The following is an 18,023-nucleotide window of genomic DNA, read 5'->3' as shown; positions in this document are numbered from 1 at the left end:
ATGCATCTATCAAAGCATCGCATAAATACCGTCAAATGTGTTTCCTTCATTGCTCCTTAACCACTCAGTAAAGATGGGATGGGGTTAGGATGAAGAAAGGGTTCAGTTCCCTGCACTGTATATCATTTGGGAGTTAATGCTTTCTTGCCTCTTGACCGCAGTAGTATGAACAGTTGTACACTCATTCACTTACTGTTTGCAAGCATGTGTTTTTCGTGATGCTGCCCGAGGGAATGACTCACAGGTGTTTGCATTTACAGAATTTCCACAAGTGCCCTTCCTTGGATGACTTAGCGGGATTCCCCATACTCCACTGAGAAAGGGCTTCAGGGGTATGTGGAGCTTAGTTTTGCTAGAAACTTTAAGTTGCCACCGGAGGGTGGCTTCCTTTATCTGAGGAATAGGGAGACCAGGCTACTTCACCACACTCTTGGGGAAGAGGGGCTGGGGTTCGAGCCCTGCGGCCGGCTCCTGTGTCTCACGGTCCCTGCTTTCCTCCAACACTCCTGCCTGTGTCTCGAGGTTCCTGCTTTCCTCCAACACTCCTGCCCTTTACTCCCCAGCGAAAGCTTTGCTTCTTAGCATGAGGCTTTCTAATGAACTTTGAAGTGTTCTGATCTGTCCTCAGTGTCAGGTGGATTGACTTAAATGTTTCTTTCCAGTGGGTTTGATGCTGTGTCTCTTTGTAGTTGACTTTTATACTGAGAAGGTAGGAGAAGACTAACCCAGAGAAGGGGGAGCCAATATTCTCTTTTATTTCTTCCATAATTTAATAGCATTAATGAAAATCAAAGTGTAAAATACATAATAAGTCAGGCTTATTTCCATCCCCTTCCAGAGCTGTCATATTTGCATATACTGTTTTATTCAGTTATCAAACCAGAGTACAGATGGAACTTCATCCCATGTGTTTTTTAACAGTCTTTATGATAATCAGCTTTATGTTACTATACAGTTTTCTTAGTTATTTTTATGATTGCTTAATATACCATTTTCATATTTAACAGTTTCTATTGTCGAGCTAATTTCTAATTATTTCTCATAATAACACTGCATTGAGCATATTATGTGCAGGCATAATACTGATGCACATTATTTCCTTGGGTTCTTGAAGTATATTGCCAAATTACTTTCTGAAAGTGACTAACCAATTGATATTACTGTTTCAATATACCATTAACCAATGGTACCAGCCTTTGGTGTGAAGGTTTTTCAGTAGGAGTATCTACCTAACCACAGCCTTTGTAGCTATGGTTTTTAGAAATTTAGTGAGACAGGGCCCAAGTTTAGTCCCCAGAACCCACACTGGGTCACTTATAACTACCTGTAACTCCAGCACCAGGGGATCTGATGCTCTCATTTGGCCTGTGGTACACACACACATACATGCACACAAATAATAGTAAATAAATCTGTTTTAAAAATAGAAACATAGTAGATGAGGTTATGTTGTTTTCATCCCAATTTCCCAGAGAGTGTGTGACTCAATAATTTTTGGAGAGCCTCACTAAAAAGGCTCAAAGAAGTTGTCCCCAAAAACTAGACTTTGGGGGACTAAAGAGGTGGCTCAGCAGTTAAGAAAAAAGAAAAATGCTGGCCACTCTTCCGAAGAACCTGGGCTCGGGGCAGAAGACGCGGTGCAGCCATTAAAAACTAGGCTCACAACCAAAGGACATGGAATTGATCCCCAGCACCTACGTGGTGTCTCGTAACTGTCTGAAACTCCAGTCTAGGAGATCCATCACCCTTTTCTGGTCTCTGAGTACCAGGCACATACATGGTGTATAGACATGAATGCAGGCAAAACACCCATGCTTACCAAATAAAAAAAAAACAAATCTAAAAAATATAGACTTCATTTAAGCACTATTTCTAAAAAGTACAGAATTTATTTTCTGATATAACCATTAACAAACATCTTTGAGAAATGCATCAGTAGGAAAGGGAGCCAACCTTTGGTACAGTGGAAATTATCTACTGCTGGAGAGGCAGGGACGATGCTTGCGTCATAACACTTCATCCATGTAGTTAAGAGACCTAGCCTCGTTGATTCATTCATTAAGTAATTACCCAGAGCCTACAACATGCCAGGCTTTCTCAACGCATAGCAGTCAACAAAACCAAGAAATGCTGGCCCCCAAATAGACTGTGAGACAGGAAAAAAATCAATACAGATTTGTCCTCTAAGGGAAGATTCTGTTCACGATGTTTAGACTTGCATTTTGGGGGGAATGTGCTAGAGTCTAAACAGGGGACTTCTGATTTAAACTGATACCTTGTCCGTAACCTCAAGGAAATTGTAATGTACAGGGGGAAACAATTATAAAGAATGGTAATTGCTGTGATGGACACACACACACACACACACACACACACACACACACACACACACACACACACAGAGTATTGTCAAAGAGAGATAAAGGAAAGAAGCCTAATCCTTACTAATCCTTATTTGGGGGATATCATGCATGTTTAAGCTATCATTATGGAACTGAATTACATTGCTGACCATGGCTACTGTGGATTGAAAATTGTGGAATGAAAATGTCTTCATGGATTAAATGCCTCATCTTAATTTACACCACAAATTTACTCATAGTCACCTACATGCTTTTGTATGACTATGTGATTCCTGTCATAGGTACTGGAACTTCACAAAACACTTCTTTTGTGGATGGGAAACACAGTTGGAGTAAGAATCTCATTGTGCCTTTAATCCCAGCACTCGGGAGGCAGAGGCAGGCGGATCTCTGTGAGTTCAAGGCTGGGCTGGATTGACAGCCTCCAAAACAATACAGAGAAACCCTGTCTCGTAAAACCAGAAAAAAAGAAAAAAAAGAATCTTATTGTATGTCTTTGAAAACTTTTAAAAATGATCAGGATGGCATGAAAACCCAGGAAATCAACGAGAAGCCTGGAGACAGGTTACAGCAGTAGTTCTCAGTCTGTGGGCCACAACTCCTTTGGTTTCATAGGCGTTGCCTAAGACATCAGGAAGCATAGATATATACATTGCAATTTACAACAGTAGCAAATTACAGTTTTGAAGCAGCAACAAGAATAATTTTGCATTTGGGGGTCACAGTAACATGAGGAACTGTGTTATAAGGCATTGGGAAGGCTGGGAGCCACTGGACTGTCGTGTGGCAGGCAGGAGGTGTAAGACAGACATTCGGTTCTGTATGTCTGTCCTGCGCATCGTCAGCTCTTAAAGTCTTGACGTCTGTAGGGTATGAGGAATCAAATGGCTCCCATAATATAATTTTAGAAAATTAATAATTTACTTTTGAAAGATTGCTTCAGAGCGATGCAAAAGAATGAAGGTTGGTGGTACTGTAGCTGTCCTCAGTTGATGGCAGAGGGAGGAGGTATGATTAGCAATGTCGCAGAAAAGGGTTAACCTGGCGTCTGCCCGACTGACATTTCCGTGCGAGGAGGATGGTCACCAGCAAGCCGAGTAACAGACCCACAGTTACTTCTTTAGGAGGAGCTAGAGCTATAATTAAGTCGTTTGTAACATATCTCCCTGGGATCTTTCCATTATGACACACACCTCGAAGAGCAACTTTTAAGTTGCCTTTTCCTGAGACAGTTGAGTGCCTTTTGACTTAGCGTAAAGTTCATGAACTAAGAAAGGCAGTTAGACACAGATGTCCGTATCTTTCCACTCAGCGTTCTCATTACCTTTAACTGCCTGTTAAAAAACCATGCCTTGATTTTTCACCTTCACAATATAAATTGCCGTCACCAGGCTTAGCAAATGAAACAGATTTACTTACGGTAAATGTAGGTAGTTATGCACTCCAGGTCCTTGACCGAGCTTTCCCAGAGGACAAGCTACGTCTTTGAAAAATCCTATTATAAGATTTTATTTGCAGGTGCAGTGAACACAAGGCTGAAAGCCTCCGTGTTTTATTGCCTCCCAACTTCATCATGCCTGCTCACTCTGTTGAAAACTGGCAAAACGATACACATCAGTTCTTTGATACTTTTGTTACTACCCTGTGCAAATGAAAGCATCTTGGGGATTTAATGAAGCAGTGCGTCCTTGGAGGGAGCTTGGGGGAATCTGAGTACACAATTCTGTCTTTAGTGCTGGAGGCTTTTGTGTGGAGCATACTGACAAGAACCAAACTAAGCCCTCACTGGTGGACTAGTATTTTGTATGACTGTGTGATGCCTATCATAGGTACTGAGTCACACAAAGTTCCCGTGCAGCAGTGACCTTAGAGACGGGTGCTTTCCGTCTGTTTTGGGGATGTGCCAGTGGGTAGTTGGGACAGTGGGAACCAGAGCAGAGCTGTGGAACTATCAGGCCATCTTGGAAATGGCTTAAATGGTTTCCTATTTAAACCAGGAAATAGGGGCTGATGCTCATGGTGGCATTTCAGAGAGGAGAAGAGTTGCAAATTACTCAACGCTAGCCCAGAACACTTAGGGGAATCGGTCCTGGGTGAAAGGCCGTACCAAAGCTGGCTTTGCCCTTTACAGGCATTATTGGCTTTTCGTCATAATCCAGGAAAGACAGCAACTACGGATCTGTGCTGTAAAGGTACAGGCGCAGACAGGACCTATGACATGTGTGCTATTACGTACCGGCTTGAGGTTCTGTGCAATGCTAGCCTGTCAGCTTTGTGCTCCTTATTGCTGACCAAGTTGATGACTACCACATGGATAACTCAGATTCTGCTCAACTCCAAAGTTTTGGTACTTCGTTATCGGTGATGGATGTTTGGACACCTCCCAGCAAATGAAAACACGGGATTGTGGGTAATATAGTTCTGATCAGGTGGGGTTGAGATCAGGGCTGGTTTGTCTTGTATTTGTCTGCAGGCTTAATCTCTGCTAGCACACCTCTTCTCATCTCTGGGCTGGTTGCCTTCCCAGCTGAAGAAAATAGCTCTCTGGCTTAGTTCCAGTTTGTAGCCATCCTTGCTATATGTGGCCAGCCAGTTCTTGACTTGGGGCTAGTAGGTATCTTACCAATGACACGTACATGAAAATACTGTTCAAGGAGCGCGGCAAATACAGCCCTTTGCTAAGGGTTGCAGAAACAAGGGAAGCTGTGTTCCCTCCTTTCCAGTGTCTCTTGCTAAATGAAGACGAGATCTGTAAGCATATAAAGAAACCTGAGAAGGGCCAACCTAGTGTTTCTGTTTGTTTTCTACTAAACCTGTCTGAGTGGAAATAAAACTCACACTTGGCAGTGGGTGGTTCTCTGTCGCTGCTCCCAAGAGTTTGCCATGTGCACACGACACACTCTGGTGTAGACAGTGGAGGGTCATTTCAGGGTTTGCATCAGGGTGTAAGCTACAGGTGTTTACAAGGTGATCTCCAGCAGACCTCAGAAATCCCCTTCCCTGCGGCTCCGGTCTGTGTCCCTTCCGTCCCTCTAGTGGGTGGCCCCCATGCAGGCCCTGTGTAAAGTGTCACGGCACTTGGTTTGTATCCGGGCAGGAGCTGTCTCACCTGCCTCTCCCGATCACAAGCGCTTTGTGTGGTGCTCAGGGCTTGTCTGAAGAACCATCGAGATGCCGGGCACGTTGTCACACACAGTCAAACACCACCAGTTTAACTGACCTTTATTTTCTGTCATTTTTGCAGCCTTGCTTATGGAAGCATGGCCTGTAGAGGGAAGATTCAGAGCCTGACAGGATGCTGTTATATTGCTGAGGGGATCTTTGTGGGAATGTCACATCTGTCTTAATTGAAGTTTGCACCTAGGAGGCTCAATACAAAAAGGGGGCAGGCACATTCACTCATTGCCTTCAGCTATTATCTGGCCTCTTCGACTTGGAGGGGTTTACCCTTTTTCTTCCTCCTTATTTGAGACCTAGCTGGCTCTTTTAATCTTGAATCCAGTCTGTTGCTTTTGCCAGTCTGATCTTTTTATGTCTTCGTACTTCAATGGAGTAGACTCTTATCCACCAGCCCCCTCCCTTGGCTGTGCGGGCGCCCCCCCCCGCCCCCCCTCCCGTTGCAGCTGTTGCTCTCCAGGCACCTCTGACTCGAGCTAACCAGTTACAGCACAGCCATTGCCAAAAGCTCTGTAGGTTGGTGTTAGCTACAAATATGCTTACTAAATACAGTTCTCTATGAAATAATATTGAAAGTTGAGTTAGAACTTTGTACGAGTTGATTTCCTAAGAAGATTTCTACCCTTTAAAGAGCACATTGGGTTCCTTAGGAAGCTATTGGTTCAGCTGTTAGGGACTGGGTGAATGTAGGGTCAGTCACGCAGATGTTAATAACGTTGATGATTGCAAGAGGTATTGCAGAAGCTGCAAAGTTTGATACCGTGCAATATAAAGTATAGGAATGTAAAAATGCCAAGTCTTGTCCTTGCCTGCCAATAAGGATATGAGAGCATGACTAATATGATGAATGACACCTGTGGTCTGACATAGAACATAGATACAGGTTTTTTGTTTGTTTGTTTTATGCAGGCAGGGTTTCTCTGTGTAGCCCTGGCTGTCCTGAAATTCGCTCTGTAGACCAGGCTGTCCTCGAACTCACAGAGACCCACCTGCCTCTGCCTCCCGAGTATTGGAATTAAAGATGTGCGTCACCACCGCCTGGCAGTATAGGTACTTTTATACATGCGTATTCAACCTCTTTAAACAATCAGAAACATTTTGTTATGGGGAATTTCAAATCTTCCTTTTATTTTACTCATTTCAAGAAGTCTTTTTTTTTTTTGAGTGCCTGTAGTCAGGTTTACATGTGTGCGTGTGCAGACATGTATGTCCACACATACATGCTGTGTTTGTTTTGTTTAGGATGAACTTCTGATTCCTTAGATCTTTGGTTGTTTTTATTTTGTTGTCTTATTTGGTTGTCTTATTTTTTCTGGAAACTTCTCAGTTGTTATGTCTTCAACTATTTCCATCACATCTTCCTCTTTGGTCCCTCTTGTGTGTTTGTCAAATCGTGCCTTTTTTGTCCTCCACTTTGAAGAGTATTCTGGTTTCTAAGCTTAAACTCTGTTTTATTTATATTGGGTACCTTGAGGTTGCTGATCGCTTTCGTGACTATATTTAAATCCTGACAAGCCTGACTGTGCCTGTTTTCGATTTCTTAAATGTCCAGCATTTCCGGGATTATTTCTTTGTGTGTTTATCACTCTGCTGGAGTTTGAGAACTCCTGTTTCAGCGGAGCGTTCCCCTGAGCCTTGGTTTCCTTTTCTAACAAATGGAAAGGCGGAGACCGTACAATCCCGCCAGGAAGTTTGGAGAACTGTAGAGGACTCATGGATGAAGTGGGCACCTTCACTAAGACCTTTCCTCTTCCTCCCAGGCCCTGTCTCTTCCTGGGGGTGGCGCTACACGGTCACTGGGTTCTATTAGTTCCTAGAAGGTAAGGTTTTGTGAGAGGAGAAAGACCTAACGCTTACTGACAGTCTGTTAATCGCAGAATCTGGGGAAAGAATACAAATCACATTTTAAAAGTGCTCCTGCAGCACATTCTCCCTTTGCTGGGTTTATATGGGATGTTAATTGGAAGAAACAGCATTAAATCCAGTTGTCAGTCGGCTACGTCTGTTAAAAAAAGAATCATTAAAAAATTTCAACTGCTGGACTTCTTGGCTTACTTAAGGAATTGCATGGCTCATAACGTGTCTCACCCCGTCTCTCTGCACTTAGAGGATGTTACACCATCAGCCTGGTTTCTGAGTGTTTGACATATGAAGAATTGCTAATGCAGCGTACTGACTGCTAATACGGTTCAGCAGTCTTACTGGAGTTGACTTTGGAGTCATGGACTTGGATTTAAATTCACTCCGAACCCCCGGGCTGCCTGTTTAATTTCAGATCCCGCGTTTGTTCATCTTTGGAGCAAGGGTGATGCCAACGTCAGTGAGCTGCATGGAAGAGTGGAGACAGTGTGTTTGTAAAGCTTTAGGTATAAGAATTCCTGGCTAGTAGAAATCAGTCTCATTGACTGCATGAAAAATGGCAGCCAGAATGAAATATACTACCATCAGATCAATATTTTAATATAACTAAAGGGAAAAGAGAGTTTAGTATTTTTTACACCTTTTGTGGAAAAGGTCACACTGTAAAGAGAGATTTTTAACAGGAGGGAGTTAAACTAAAGAATGAATATTGATGTGTAATAAAAATGACCAAGAGCCCAGTGCTTCTGAGTGACAACGGCACTGGGAAGCCTGGTGTCCTCTTGTAGAGGTCTCCTCTGTTACCCTGCACTTTAATTTTCCACTCTCCCCGGGATCTCTCACCACTTTTGTCTCTGTGACTCCCGTCCTTACTCCTGTTCTCAACAGAGATTCTCTATGCGTTTGACATAGCAGTGGCTCACAACAATGTGAGCTGTTGTAGCATTGGGTCTTCATGTTTGTCTTGTCAAAGTGATATCCCTCTGGCTTTATGTTATAGAAGGAAGTTTAAGCATTAGCCAACTCAGTGTTGGTCTGAAAATGATTGCAGATAAAGGAACTACTCCAGAGTGAGGCTCCTGTCCCTCCTATGCATTCAGATTTAAGACAAACAAATAATAGTGTTTTCTAGTAGAGCTATCACTTTATAAATTAACCACAGAGTAAATATAATAATGGATTTCAGATGTCTTCAAATTCCGTGTCCATGAGTAATTTTACCACAGTGGGCATTACTTGAGACTGAAATTATTTAATACAAAGAAACATTCTTCACATCATGGGCAGCTGTCTTCCAAAGTACAGACCACAATACAGGCATTTGAATAACACAGGGAATGATGTTGTTTCTTTTGTAGTTGTTTTTCCTGTCATTCCAAGAAAGTACAGTCCTGGTCATAGATTCGGAGAGTTGGAAGAAACCCGGGAGATCCACTCTCTCTCATTTCCTGCCACCCAGGGAGACAAAGCAGTATATGTGACGTCTGCTAACTAATCACAGAGCCAGGGAGAGGGGTGCTCATCTGTTAACGCCCCAGTGCTGCTCTTCTCTGGAGGAAACTGCCTACTCATTCCTGGGTTCCAGTGCTAGTCAGTCTTGGGGTGAGGGGTTTTTGCTTTTTGGTTTTTTTGCATGACTAACTAGTCTTATTTTCTTGTGTGGGTGTCTGGGAACAAGCGAGGGGTGTTGTTTTCATCGTAACAATTGGACAGTGTAAGGCATAATGGGGCATTTGTCTTTAGCGCTTTTAGGAGTGAGAAAGAAACAGCCTTAGCTCAAGTTCTCTGGCTTCTGCGTTGATAGGCAGCTGTTTGTTTATTTGTTGTCTGTGGGTTAGAATGTGTGCGGCATTTGTGTGTGTGTGTACATGGGTACAAGTACATACACATGCATGTGCGTGTGAGCGCCAGAGGTCAACATCTGATGTCTTCCTCAGCCACTCTTGACATCATTGTATATAATTGTAAATACCTGTTATTCATGCCACTGTGCATGTGTGTAGGGGAGTGCATGGGCCACAGTTACGCAGGGAGAGGCCAGAGAACAACTCGAGGGAGTCACTAATCTTCTCCCGCGTAGGTCCTAGGGGTTGAGTTCAGTTCACCACACTTGGGGACAAGTGGCTGTCCCCTGGGCCCTCCATCTTTTTTCTTTTTTGAGATATGGTCTCCCATTGAATCTGGAGTCCACCAATCCAGCAAGACTTGCTGACAGCAAGTTCCGCAGATCCTCCTGCCTCAGTCTGCCCAGTGCGAGGGTTACGGGCACACACCGGGACTCCTGGCCTTTTCACGTTTGCACACAGGCACCTACCAACCGATCCATGTCCCCATCCATAGGCAGTCTTTTTGTTTGTTTGTTTTATTTTTCGAGACAGGGTTTCTCTGTGGCTTTGGAGGCTGTCCTGGAACTCGCTCTTGTAGACCAGGTTGGTCTCTAACTCACAGAAATCCACCTGCCTCTGCCTCCCAAGTGCTGGAATTAAAGGCATGTGCCACCACCGCCCAGTGGCAGTCATTTTTTTTAAGATTTATTTATTTTGTGTGTATATGTACCATGTGCCCATGGAAGTCAGAAGTTGACTCCTGGAACTGGAATTACTGATGGTTGTGAGCTATTGTGTAGGTGCCTGGATTGAACTCAAGCCCTCATAGGCAGCTATTTGAATGTTGAGTTTCTTAACCTTGATGTCTGGGTTCTTCTTCTTTGTTTTTTTTTTTTTTTTACAGTGTATCATACAGCATTTTACTTTTTGATATTATAATATAATTACATCACTTCCCCTTTCCCTTTCCTCCCTCCAAAACCTCTCACATACTGTACATATACTCTACTCTTCTTTTTTAAAATTTTTTAAAAATTTTAATTTAAATTAGAAGCAAGGTTGCTTCACATGTCAATCCCAGGTCCCTCTCCCTTTCCCTCCCCTCCTCCCTTTCCCTCCCACCAATCCCCCAGTACCCCCTCATTTCCCCAGGGAGGGTGAGGCCCTCCATGGGGGGGTGTCCATAGTCTGTCGTTTCACCCAGGGCAGGGCTTAGACCCTCCCCTAAGAGTCCAGGGTGAGAGAGCATCTCTCATTGTGGGCTGGGCACCCAAAGTCCATTTGTATGCCAGGGATAGATGTCTGGGTTCTTAATGAGAGTATGTGTTTATATTTTGAGTGAAGAATCTGTATCTTTCATCCAGGGATATACATTGTCTAAAACCCTCGATTATAATGAGAACTAAGCCTGGTTACACTCTAAGTACTAATTATACTTGAGGACTCTCTTATCTCCATTGCCTTCTGCTCGGGTCCCTTCCTGACTGACAAGTCTTCCAGAGGCTTCTGGGTTGCTCAAACGGAACCACTGGAGGCCTCAGCCTTTCTCTCGCAGGACACTTTCCTTGCCTTCTTTATTTTTGAGGTTATAATGTTATCACACCATTTCCCTTTTCTCCCTCTAAGCCCTCCCATATCCCCTTCCTATCCTCCTTCAAGTCCAAGGCCTTTTTTTTCTTTGTTACCACACATACATGTGTCCATACATATATTCCTAAGTATAACCTTCCTAGGCCACATGATGTTGCTTGTGTGTGTCTTCAGGGAAGACTCTTTGACGCCAGGTGACCAGTGGCTGTGCTGTTCCGTGGGGAAGGCCGTTTCTCCCTCTCAGCTTTCACAGTTGCCTGTAGTTCCTTGTGTGGGGCTGAGGTCTCCCGGCGCTTTTGAGGCTGCCGTCTCTTTCCCTTCCCTGCACCATTTTCAGGGCAGGATGTGAGAGTCAGAGATTTCAGAAGAGTGATTGAAAAGGGTGTGTGAGCTGACCTAAAGAACCCAAGACTGTTGCACTAAAAAAAACCATAACTGAATTAGAAATCCAGTCAGTGCCTTGCAAATTGATTTCCTAGGAACACACTGATAATCCAAGCATGGTGGGTTAGGAGATGCTCAGGTCTGTCTAGAAAAAAAAATGAGTATTTCCTTCTTGAATTGTATTAACTTAGATAAATCTTCCCTCAGGCAAGTGGAAGAGCTTGTTGTTCATTTAGGAAGCCTTTATTGAGAACATGTAATAAAGGTTTAGGCATCATCTCTCATGATGGAAAATGGGACTGGCCTGGTCACAGTCTGCTGCAGATATAGGCTTTAGGAGTAACAGTTCAGGGTTGGGAATGCAGCTCTGTTGGTAGATGCTTGTCCAGTATGTCCAGTGCCTTGGTTGGCGCTTGCCCAGGTATACACAATGCCTTGGGTTTGATCCCTAGCATCACGTAAGTCAGGCGCGGTGGCTTGCACCTCTGATTCCAATACTCAAGAGGTAGAAGCAGGAGGACCAGGCATCCAAGGTCATCCTTGGCTACATCAGGAGTTCAAGACCAATCTGGGCTACATTAGACGCTGTCTCAAAAGAGGAATAGAAAAGAATAGCAGCTGAGCGTGCTGTATGTCTCAGTGGGGCACCACAGAGGCCCGGGAGAGAAAGGGGGCCAGAGCCACTGCAGTGCTGGCCACGGAAGCCAGGGGCCGCTTTACAAAGACACGACAGGTCTGCGAGTTTCATTCCAAAGGTTCTATAAATATTGTCCAGCAAAAAAAAAAAAAAAAGGATGTGGGTAAAAACAGTGTGTTTATACCTTTTTAGTTTTACGTAAAATCGGCTCTTACCATGATCTCTTACTTTGTGTTTTGAATTAGAGCTCCAAGCGAGAATGGAAGCCCTTGGAGGACCGTAGCTGCACAGACATACCATGGCTACTTCTCTTCATCCTCTTCTGCGTTGGGATGGTAAGGACACTCGGGCCAACCAGCTTCAGCTCTGGAAGCCAGGGGACGGGCGGCGGGAGTTGGGAGGGAGTGGGGCCTTCCATCTTATCTGTGTGTGTGGATCTTACTTCCATCTTCCCTACCGGTTACAGCTGGGATAACGGGAGGGTCTAAGATGCCATCAAGGGGGATCCTTTCCCCCTTCAATACAGTTCAGTAGTGTTGGGTTCTCCCTTGCTGTTTTGCTTTCTTTTGTTTTTATGTTTTGTTTTGTGGCTTGAGGACGGAGATAAAAATGAAGGAGCCTTTGGGAGTCTTAGCCCTTTCGACCCAGTCACGTGAGAAAGCCAGCTCATTCGATGCAAGTTCGTAGGCGGATTTTTCCTGTGCCTCCTGCCAGCTCCCACATCGTGGTGTGGAGACGTATTATTAGTTATGAGAGCTCGGCTGTTAGCTTAGGCTGTCGCTGACTAGGTCTCGCAACTTAAATTAACCCACTCTTATCGATCTGATCTTTGTCTGAAGCTTTATTACCTTTACTCTGTATCGCCCATGCTGCCTCCTGTCTGTCTGCCTGGGGCTTTCCAAGTCTCCGCCCTTCTTCTTCTTCTTCCCAGCGTCCTCTCTGCCCTGAAAACCCTGCCTAGCTATTAGCCATTCAACTTTCTTTTTAAAGATTTATTTATTTGTTATGTATACAGTATTCTGCCTGCATGTCTGCCTGAATGCCAGAGGAGGGCACCAGGTCTTATTGCGGATGATTGTAAACCACCATGTGGTTGCTGAGAATTGAACTCAGGACCTCTGGAAGAGCAGCCCATGCTCTTAACCACTGAGACATCTCTCCAGGCCCCCCCCCTTCAGCTTTTATTAAACCAATCCGAGTGACACATCCCCACAGTGTACAAGACTATTTCACCACACAAGTTTCTCCGATATCTGATCTTGAAAGGTTAGTTGAGAACCCTGAGTGCCGACTCCTCCAGTCACACAGGCCTCAGGGTTATCTTTGGGCCCGCTCCTTCTCTCCCCAGAGACTCGGCATTTCTGGAGAGAAAGTGTTTAGGTATCCAGTATCCACCACGCTTGGAGTCCTCACAGTTTGAGTTCTTCCTGCAGGGGAAGATGCTCCCCAGTGCTTTTCCCTCAGCCCTGGGCCCCAGCCTGCCATCCGCTGCAATGCATGCCAACTCTCCAGTGGAGATCAAGATGTCGGTGGAGAGCACGAGGAGCAGAGTCTTGGTGCAAGGTGCTGGGTGTGTGCACACCCACTCTGCTGGCCAGAGTTCTGGATGTAGGGATTCATAGAGCTGGCGTGCTCAGCTCCAGAAGAATAGACAGCTGCTTTAGCACTAACTGGTGGTGGGAACCTGGGAGGCCTTAGGAACCCTCATCTGGCCCGTCACCCTCAGTGTATAGCTTAAACATCAAACCTGACGAGGAAGAGGACGACCCTCAGGCCACACTGCTGGAAGAGTTGCTGGCCTAGTTCTGCACTGGGCCAGCGTTTTCTAGTACCTTTCCCTCTTCATCAAGGGAACTCTGCACAGCAGCTCCGTTCTCCGTCTCTCAGCCCCGCTGGCCCGAGCAGCCCTGGTTTCAGGATCTGTGTTTTTTTTACTTTTTAATTTTTTTTGCTCCATCTTCCCACGCTTTCTCTAGAGGTTCTTTTGGGAAGTGCTGCCTTTAGTCTGTCTGTAATAAAAGCCTTCAGGATTCCTTGTCTCCCTGCACACCACAGGCATTATCTGAGACCCACAGGGCACAGTAGCCACAGCTGTAGTTACGGTTCTGGCCCTCAGCAGAGGAAAAGAAAACAGCACGTTTGAGTGAGATATTATACACTTAGGAAAATAAGGGGTATTTGTTTTAAAGATAAAAGTACAAATTTAGGACACATGGGAAAAGTCGAAATACTAATTTCTTCACTCAGGCCTTCTGAGATACTGTTCAGGAGTTTGCTTAGCTTAGTGGAAAGGCATCAGAAGTTGAGCATGAGTGAATGTCTGTGAAGAGCGTGGAAAGACTTCCTAATAAAGTCAGTCCACAGCTTTTCCACACCCATTGTAACCCCATGACAAACAGCAACCGACCTTCAAAATTATGCTTGTGGAAGCATGTGCCATGCCACCCAAGGTGCTTTTGATTTTCTGTGCTCAACTAGCCCCGGAAAGTGCAATCATTAATGTTAATGGACTGATTTGGGAGGGCCTTGATCGTAAAGAGTTGTTTACTGAAATGTTTTAATGCGGTGGTAATTAATATAATGTCGATTTCATCGCACTTGTAATTAAGACCCACTGTGTGTGCTTTTAAATACAGGCACAGCGTTCTTTGCTTTGGGGCGAGCCTTTAAATAGCTTGCTTTCCGATGGAACTGAGCTGATGTCAGATCTTGCCATGAGGAGATGGAAGTAATCTAGAACTTCTGCTGCTGGTCTTGCACGCATAGCCGAGGTCCATCGTTTTGCTTTTGGCTTCTAGGTTTTTGTTTTATATGGCTTTCCATTCACTCCCTTTAAATATCTCATTCTGTAGTAAACTGCATCCCAAATGCTCAGGGTTCGAAGTGTTACCCATTTCAAAATCTAAGAAACCTATTTTGCATGGCAGTTGAGGTGGCTCAGTGGCCTCCTGCCCAGCCTGACGTCTGAGTTTGAACTGTGGGACTCAGCATGGTGGAAGGAGAGAACCGATTCTCTCGAGCTGTCCTGTGACCTCCGTGCGCGTGTACACACACACACACACACACACACACACACACACACACACACAAGTATAAACATTTAAAATAGGAATATTGGTGCGTATATATGCTGAGATGAAGTATTTTGGGGATGGAACCCAAGCCTGAACAGAATCTCTTCATGTTTCACATGTGCCTTATATCCATACCCTGCAGGTGATTTTATATAGTTTTTGGCTACAGTTAATCACAAGAGGTCATACATTGAATTTTCCGCTCGTGGCTCATGCCGGTCCTCAGAAAGCTCCAAATCTTGAGGCATTTTAGACTTTGGGTTTTCAGATTAGGAACATGCAATCTGGATTCAGTTTTATTCTTTAAAAACTCTTTAACCCCAGCACTTGGGAGGCAGAGACAGGCAGATCTCTGTGTTTGAGGCCAGCCAGGACAGGCTCCAAAGCTGCAGAGAAACCTTGTCTCAAAACCAACAAAAACAAACAACAACAACAACAACAACAAAACCACCAACACAACACAAAACAAAACACAAAAAACAACAGCAAACTCTTCAGCCATGTTGTTCATTAGCTTTATAATATTTATTATTTTACTTTGTTTGTATGAGTGTTTGGCTCCCATGTATATTTGTGCTCCTCACTTCCAGTTTAGGCTGACCATGATCTTTCAATCCTCCTGCCTCAGCTTCCTGAGTGCTGAGACCTGAGACTCCAGGCCTGTGCTACCATGCCCAATACCACCTTAGCAGTTTCAAAGTTAAGCACATTTGAGTTTTGTTTTTGGTTTGTTTGGGTTTGTTTTTTCAAGACAGAGTTTCTCTGTGTATCCTTGGCTGTCCTGGAACTCGCTTTGTAGACCAGGCTGATCTGGAACTTACAGAGATCTGCCTGCCTCTGTCTCCCAAGTGCTGGGATTAAAGGCTACATTTGTTTTTAAATCTCCTTTGCCCCCATCACTGTATTTAAATAAATTATATTCTCCCTGCCGTTTGGAGGTTTGTTTGTTTCGTGGTAGTTGCTGTTCTCTCTCCCTGCTTCTCTGTAGGGTTTGGGATGTGAGAGAGTTTGGAGATTATTTTTAGTTCAGTCTTTACACTAACAAGGACCCAGGCCAGAGAGTTCCGTTCTAAGGCTTATTAGTGCCAAAGCCAGGATCCGTTCTCTGGATTCCATGTCTGGTTTTGTTGCTGTTTGTTTTTCTTTTCTTTTCTTTCTTTCTGTCTCTAATTGTCTGTGAAACTGAGTCTCGGATTTGGATTTTGCTCCCTAATGCCCCATTGTTTTTGTTTTTTTCCTTTAAGAATAATCTAGCTCTTTTATGCAAAGCTTTGTCTTTTACACACACACACACACACACACACACACACACACACACACACGCCCCCCCCCCAGGCTTATTGAGTAGAAGATTCCTAGATTTGTCAAACATTTTTTTCCTTCCTTTTATAGCAGTACATCCTATTAAACTTTTAAGGAAGCCGCAGATTTGGTGCACCGACAAAAGCCTTGTCTGCAGAAGTGTGCCCTTGTGCGAGGCCTTCTTCTCTGATTTCCCTGCTAGATCCCAAGCATCCCTTCCAAGTCTAGGGTTCTCAGAAGAGGAGCAACAGAGCCAATACCGCCCCCAATACTGCCCCGCTGCTTTAGACGTGTTACTGGGGAGACTGACCAGGGCGTTGATTGTACCAGTGTGTTGTCATGAACGGCCTAGACGCAGCCGCTCGGTCTCTGGCTCGCTCGCTCGTTTCCCCTGCTTGCTTGCTGTTTTTGCCGCATTTTTTGGCATATCCATGCCCTCCTCCCACTCACCTCGGGTTCCTGCTGAGCCCCCTCCCCCACACCTAGTGAGAACCATCTGCTCTGCACAGTTGCCTAGTTAAAATTTAGGTGTGAAAACTCACACACACTCACATGACAGAAAAGCGCAGCCGGATGGTGCCCGAGACTGAGCCAAAATTCTTACTTAAGTAACGTTAGCGTCCCCACCCCCACCCCTTATAACTGGGGGGAGCAGCATAGTGTCTCATTTACAAGTCGTCCCTCTGGTTTCGGTGATGGGTATTTGGTAGCCAGGTCTTGTCAGTGACCCCCCCCCCAGCTCTGTACCTTTTTCTGCTTTTCGTCTCCTGGTTTTGGGGGTGGTCTGTCTGCGCCTGCTCCTTTTCACTAAGTAGGGATCCCCAAAAACATTCAGCAGCTCAGTCGCCCTTTTAATATTTTCCCTTTAGTTCCCTTACTTAGTAATAATGAGTAATAGTGCTTGTGTCTTGTTCCGCATCGACCAAGGCTTTCCTTGGCCTAAACGCTCACTTCTGTGGCGTGATTTCCTTCTGCCAGGCGCCTTTGCCCTCTTTGTGGAGAGCCGTTGAGGCATTGAGTGTACTCTTGGAAAGTCTCTCCCACCCTGTTTTAGTGTCATGCACTGTGGTTTGTTTTTCCTTTTCTGAAATTATATTGTCACCTGCATTTGGAGTTTAGTGTTTTTCTCTTTAAAGAGATTGGAATTTTAATTACATGTGGCCTTGTTCTGCATCACCAGGACTTGTACCAAGGGGGAAGTCCCTAGGATAACAGTCTTGGTCTCTTACCCCTTCGTAACTGGCTATCCACCCAACTCCACCCACGCAGCTTCTCATGCTCTCTGCTCTGGTGCTTCTGGAAGCTTCTAAGAACTTTGAGTGGCCTACGTGAAAGCATGGCAGTGTCCCGTTTTGGCATGTGTATGTAACACTTGTAATTTATGCCCTGCCACGTCTCCAAGGAATGTGAGGCGGCGTACGGTGAAAGGAGGAGCTAGCTAACCCATCCTGTGGAACAAACATACTGTTAGAAAACCACCAGGGAAATCAGAAACATTGAAAGGAATCTGTAACAACGTTCCTAGAAAACAACAACAACAAGACTCCTAGAAATAGAGAAAGAAGAACACAGCCTTCAAACTAACCATCTTGCTGCTCCGGACTAGTGAAGAAGTTTAACTGTGATCCCAAAGCATTTTGCCTAATAGCAAAAATCACCAGCATTATTTCTCATTGCCCCACACCCCACACAATTTTGTTTGTTCCGACGTAGGGAACACAGGGGGCTTTGTCACTTCTTGGTGCCGATGCCAGGCTCTGCAGGCTGGCTTCACCGTTCAGATTTGCTGCTAGGGCTCCTGTGTATTGAT

General features: G+C 44.8%; 1 protein-coding gene across 4 annotated transcripts in view; it reads left to right on the top strand.

Moving 5' to 3' along the window:
• Slc44a1 (solute carrier family 44 member 1) overlaps nt 1–18,023 on the top strand; it is a 167,879-nt gene that overhangs the window by 33,045 nt on the left and 116,811 nt on the right. For all 4 annotated transcript variants that reach the window (XM_040738298.1, XM_040738309.1, XM_040738294.1 and 1 more), the window contains exon 2: nt 12,083–12,172. In XM_040738298.1, coding sequence (XP_040594232.1) covers nt 12,083–12,172 — 90 coding nt within the window. The remainder of the gene's footprint in view (nt 1–12,082; nt 12,173–18,023) is intronic.

Source organism: Mesocricetus auratus, unplaced genomic scaffold, assembly GCF_017639785.1.
Source record: "Mesocricetus auratus isolate SY011 unplaced genomic scaffold, BCM_Maur_2.0 Super-Scaffold_6730, whole genome shotgun sequence".
NCBI lineage: Eukaryota > Metazoa > Chordata > Mammalia > Rodentia > Cricetidae > Mesocricetus > Mesocricetus auratus.
The sequence above is the reverse complement of the archived record's forward strand: the minus strand, read 5'-3'. Positions and strand labels throughout refer to the sequence as shown.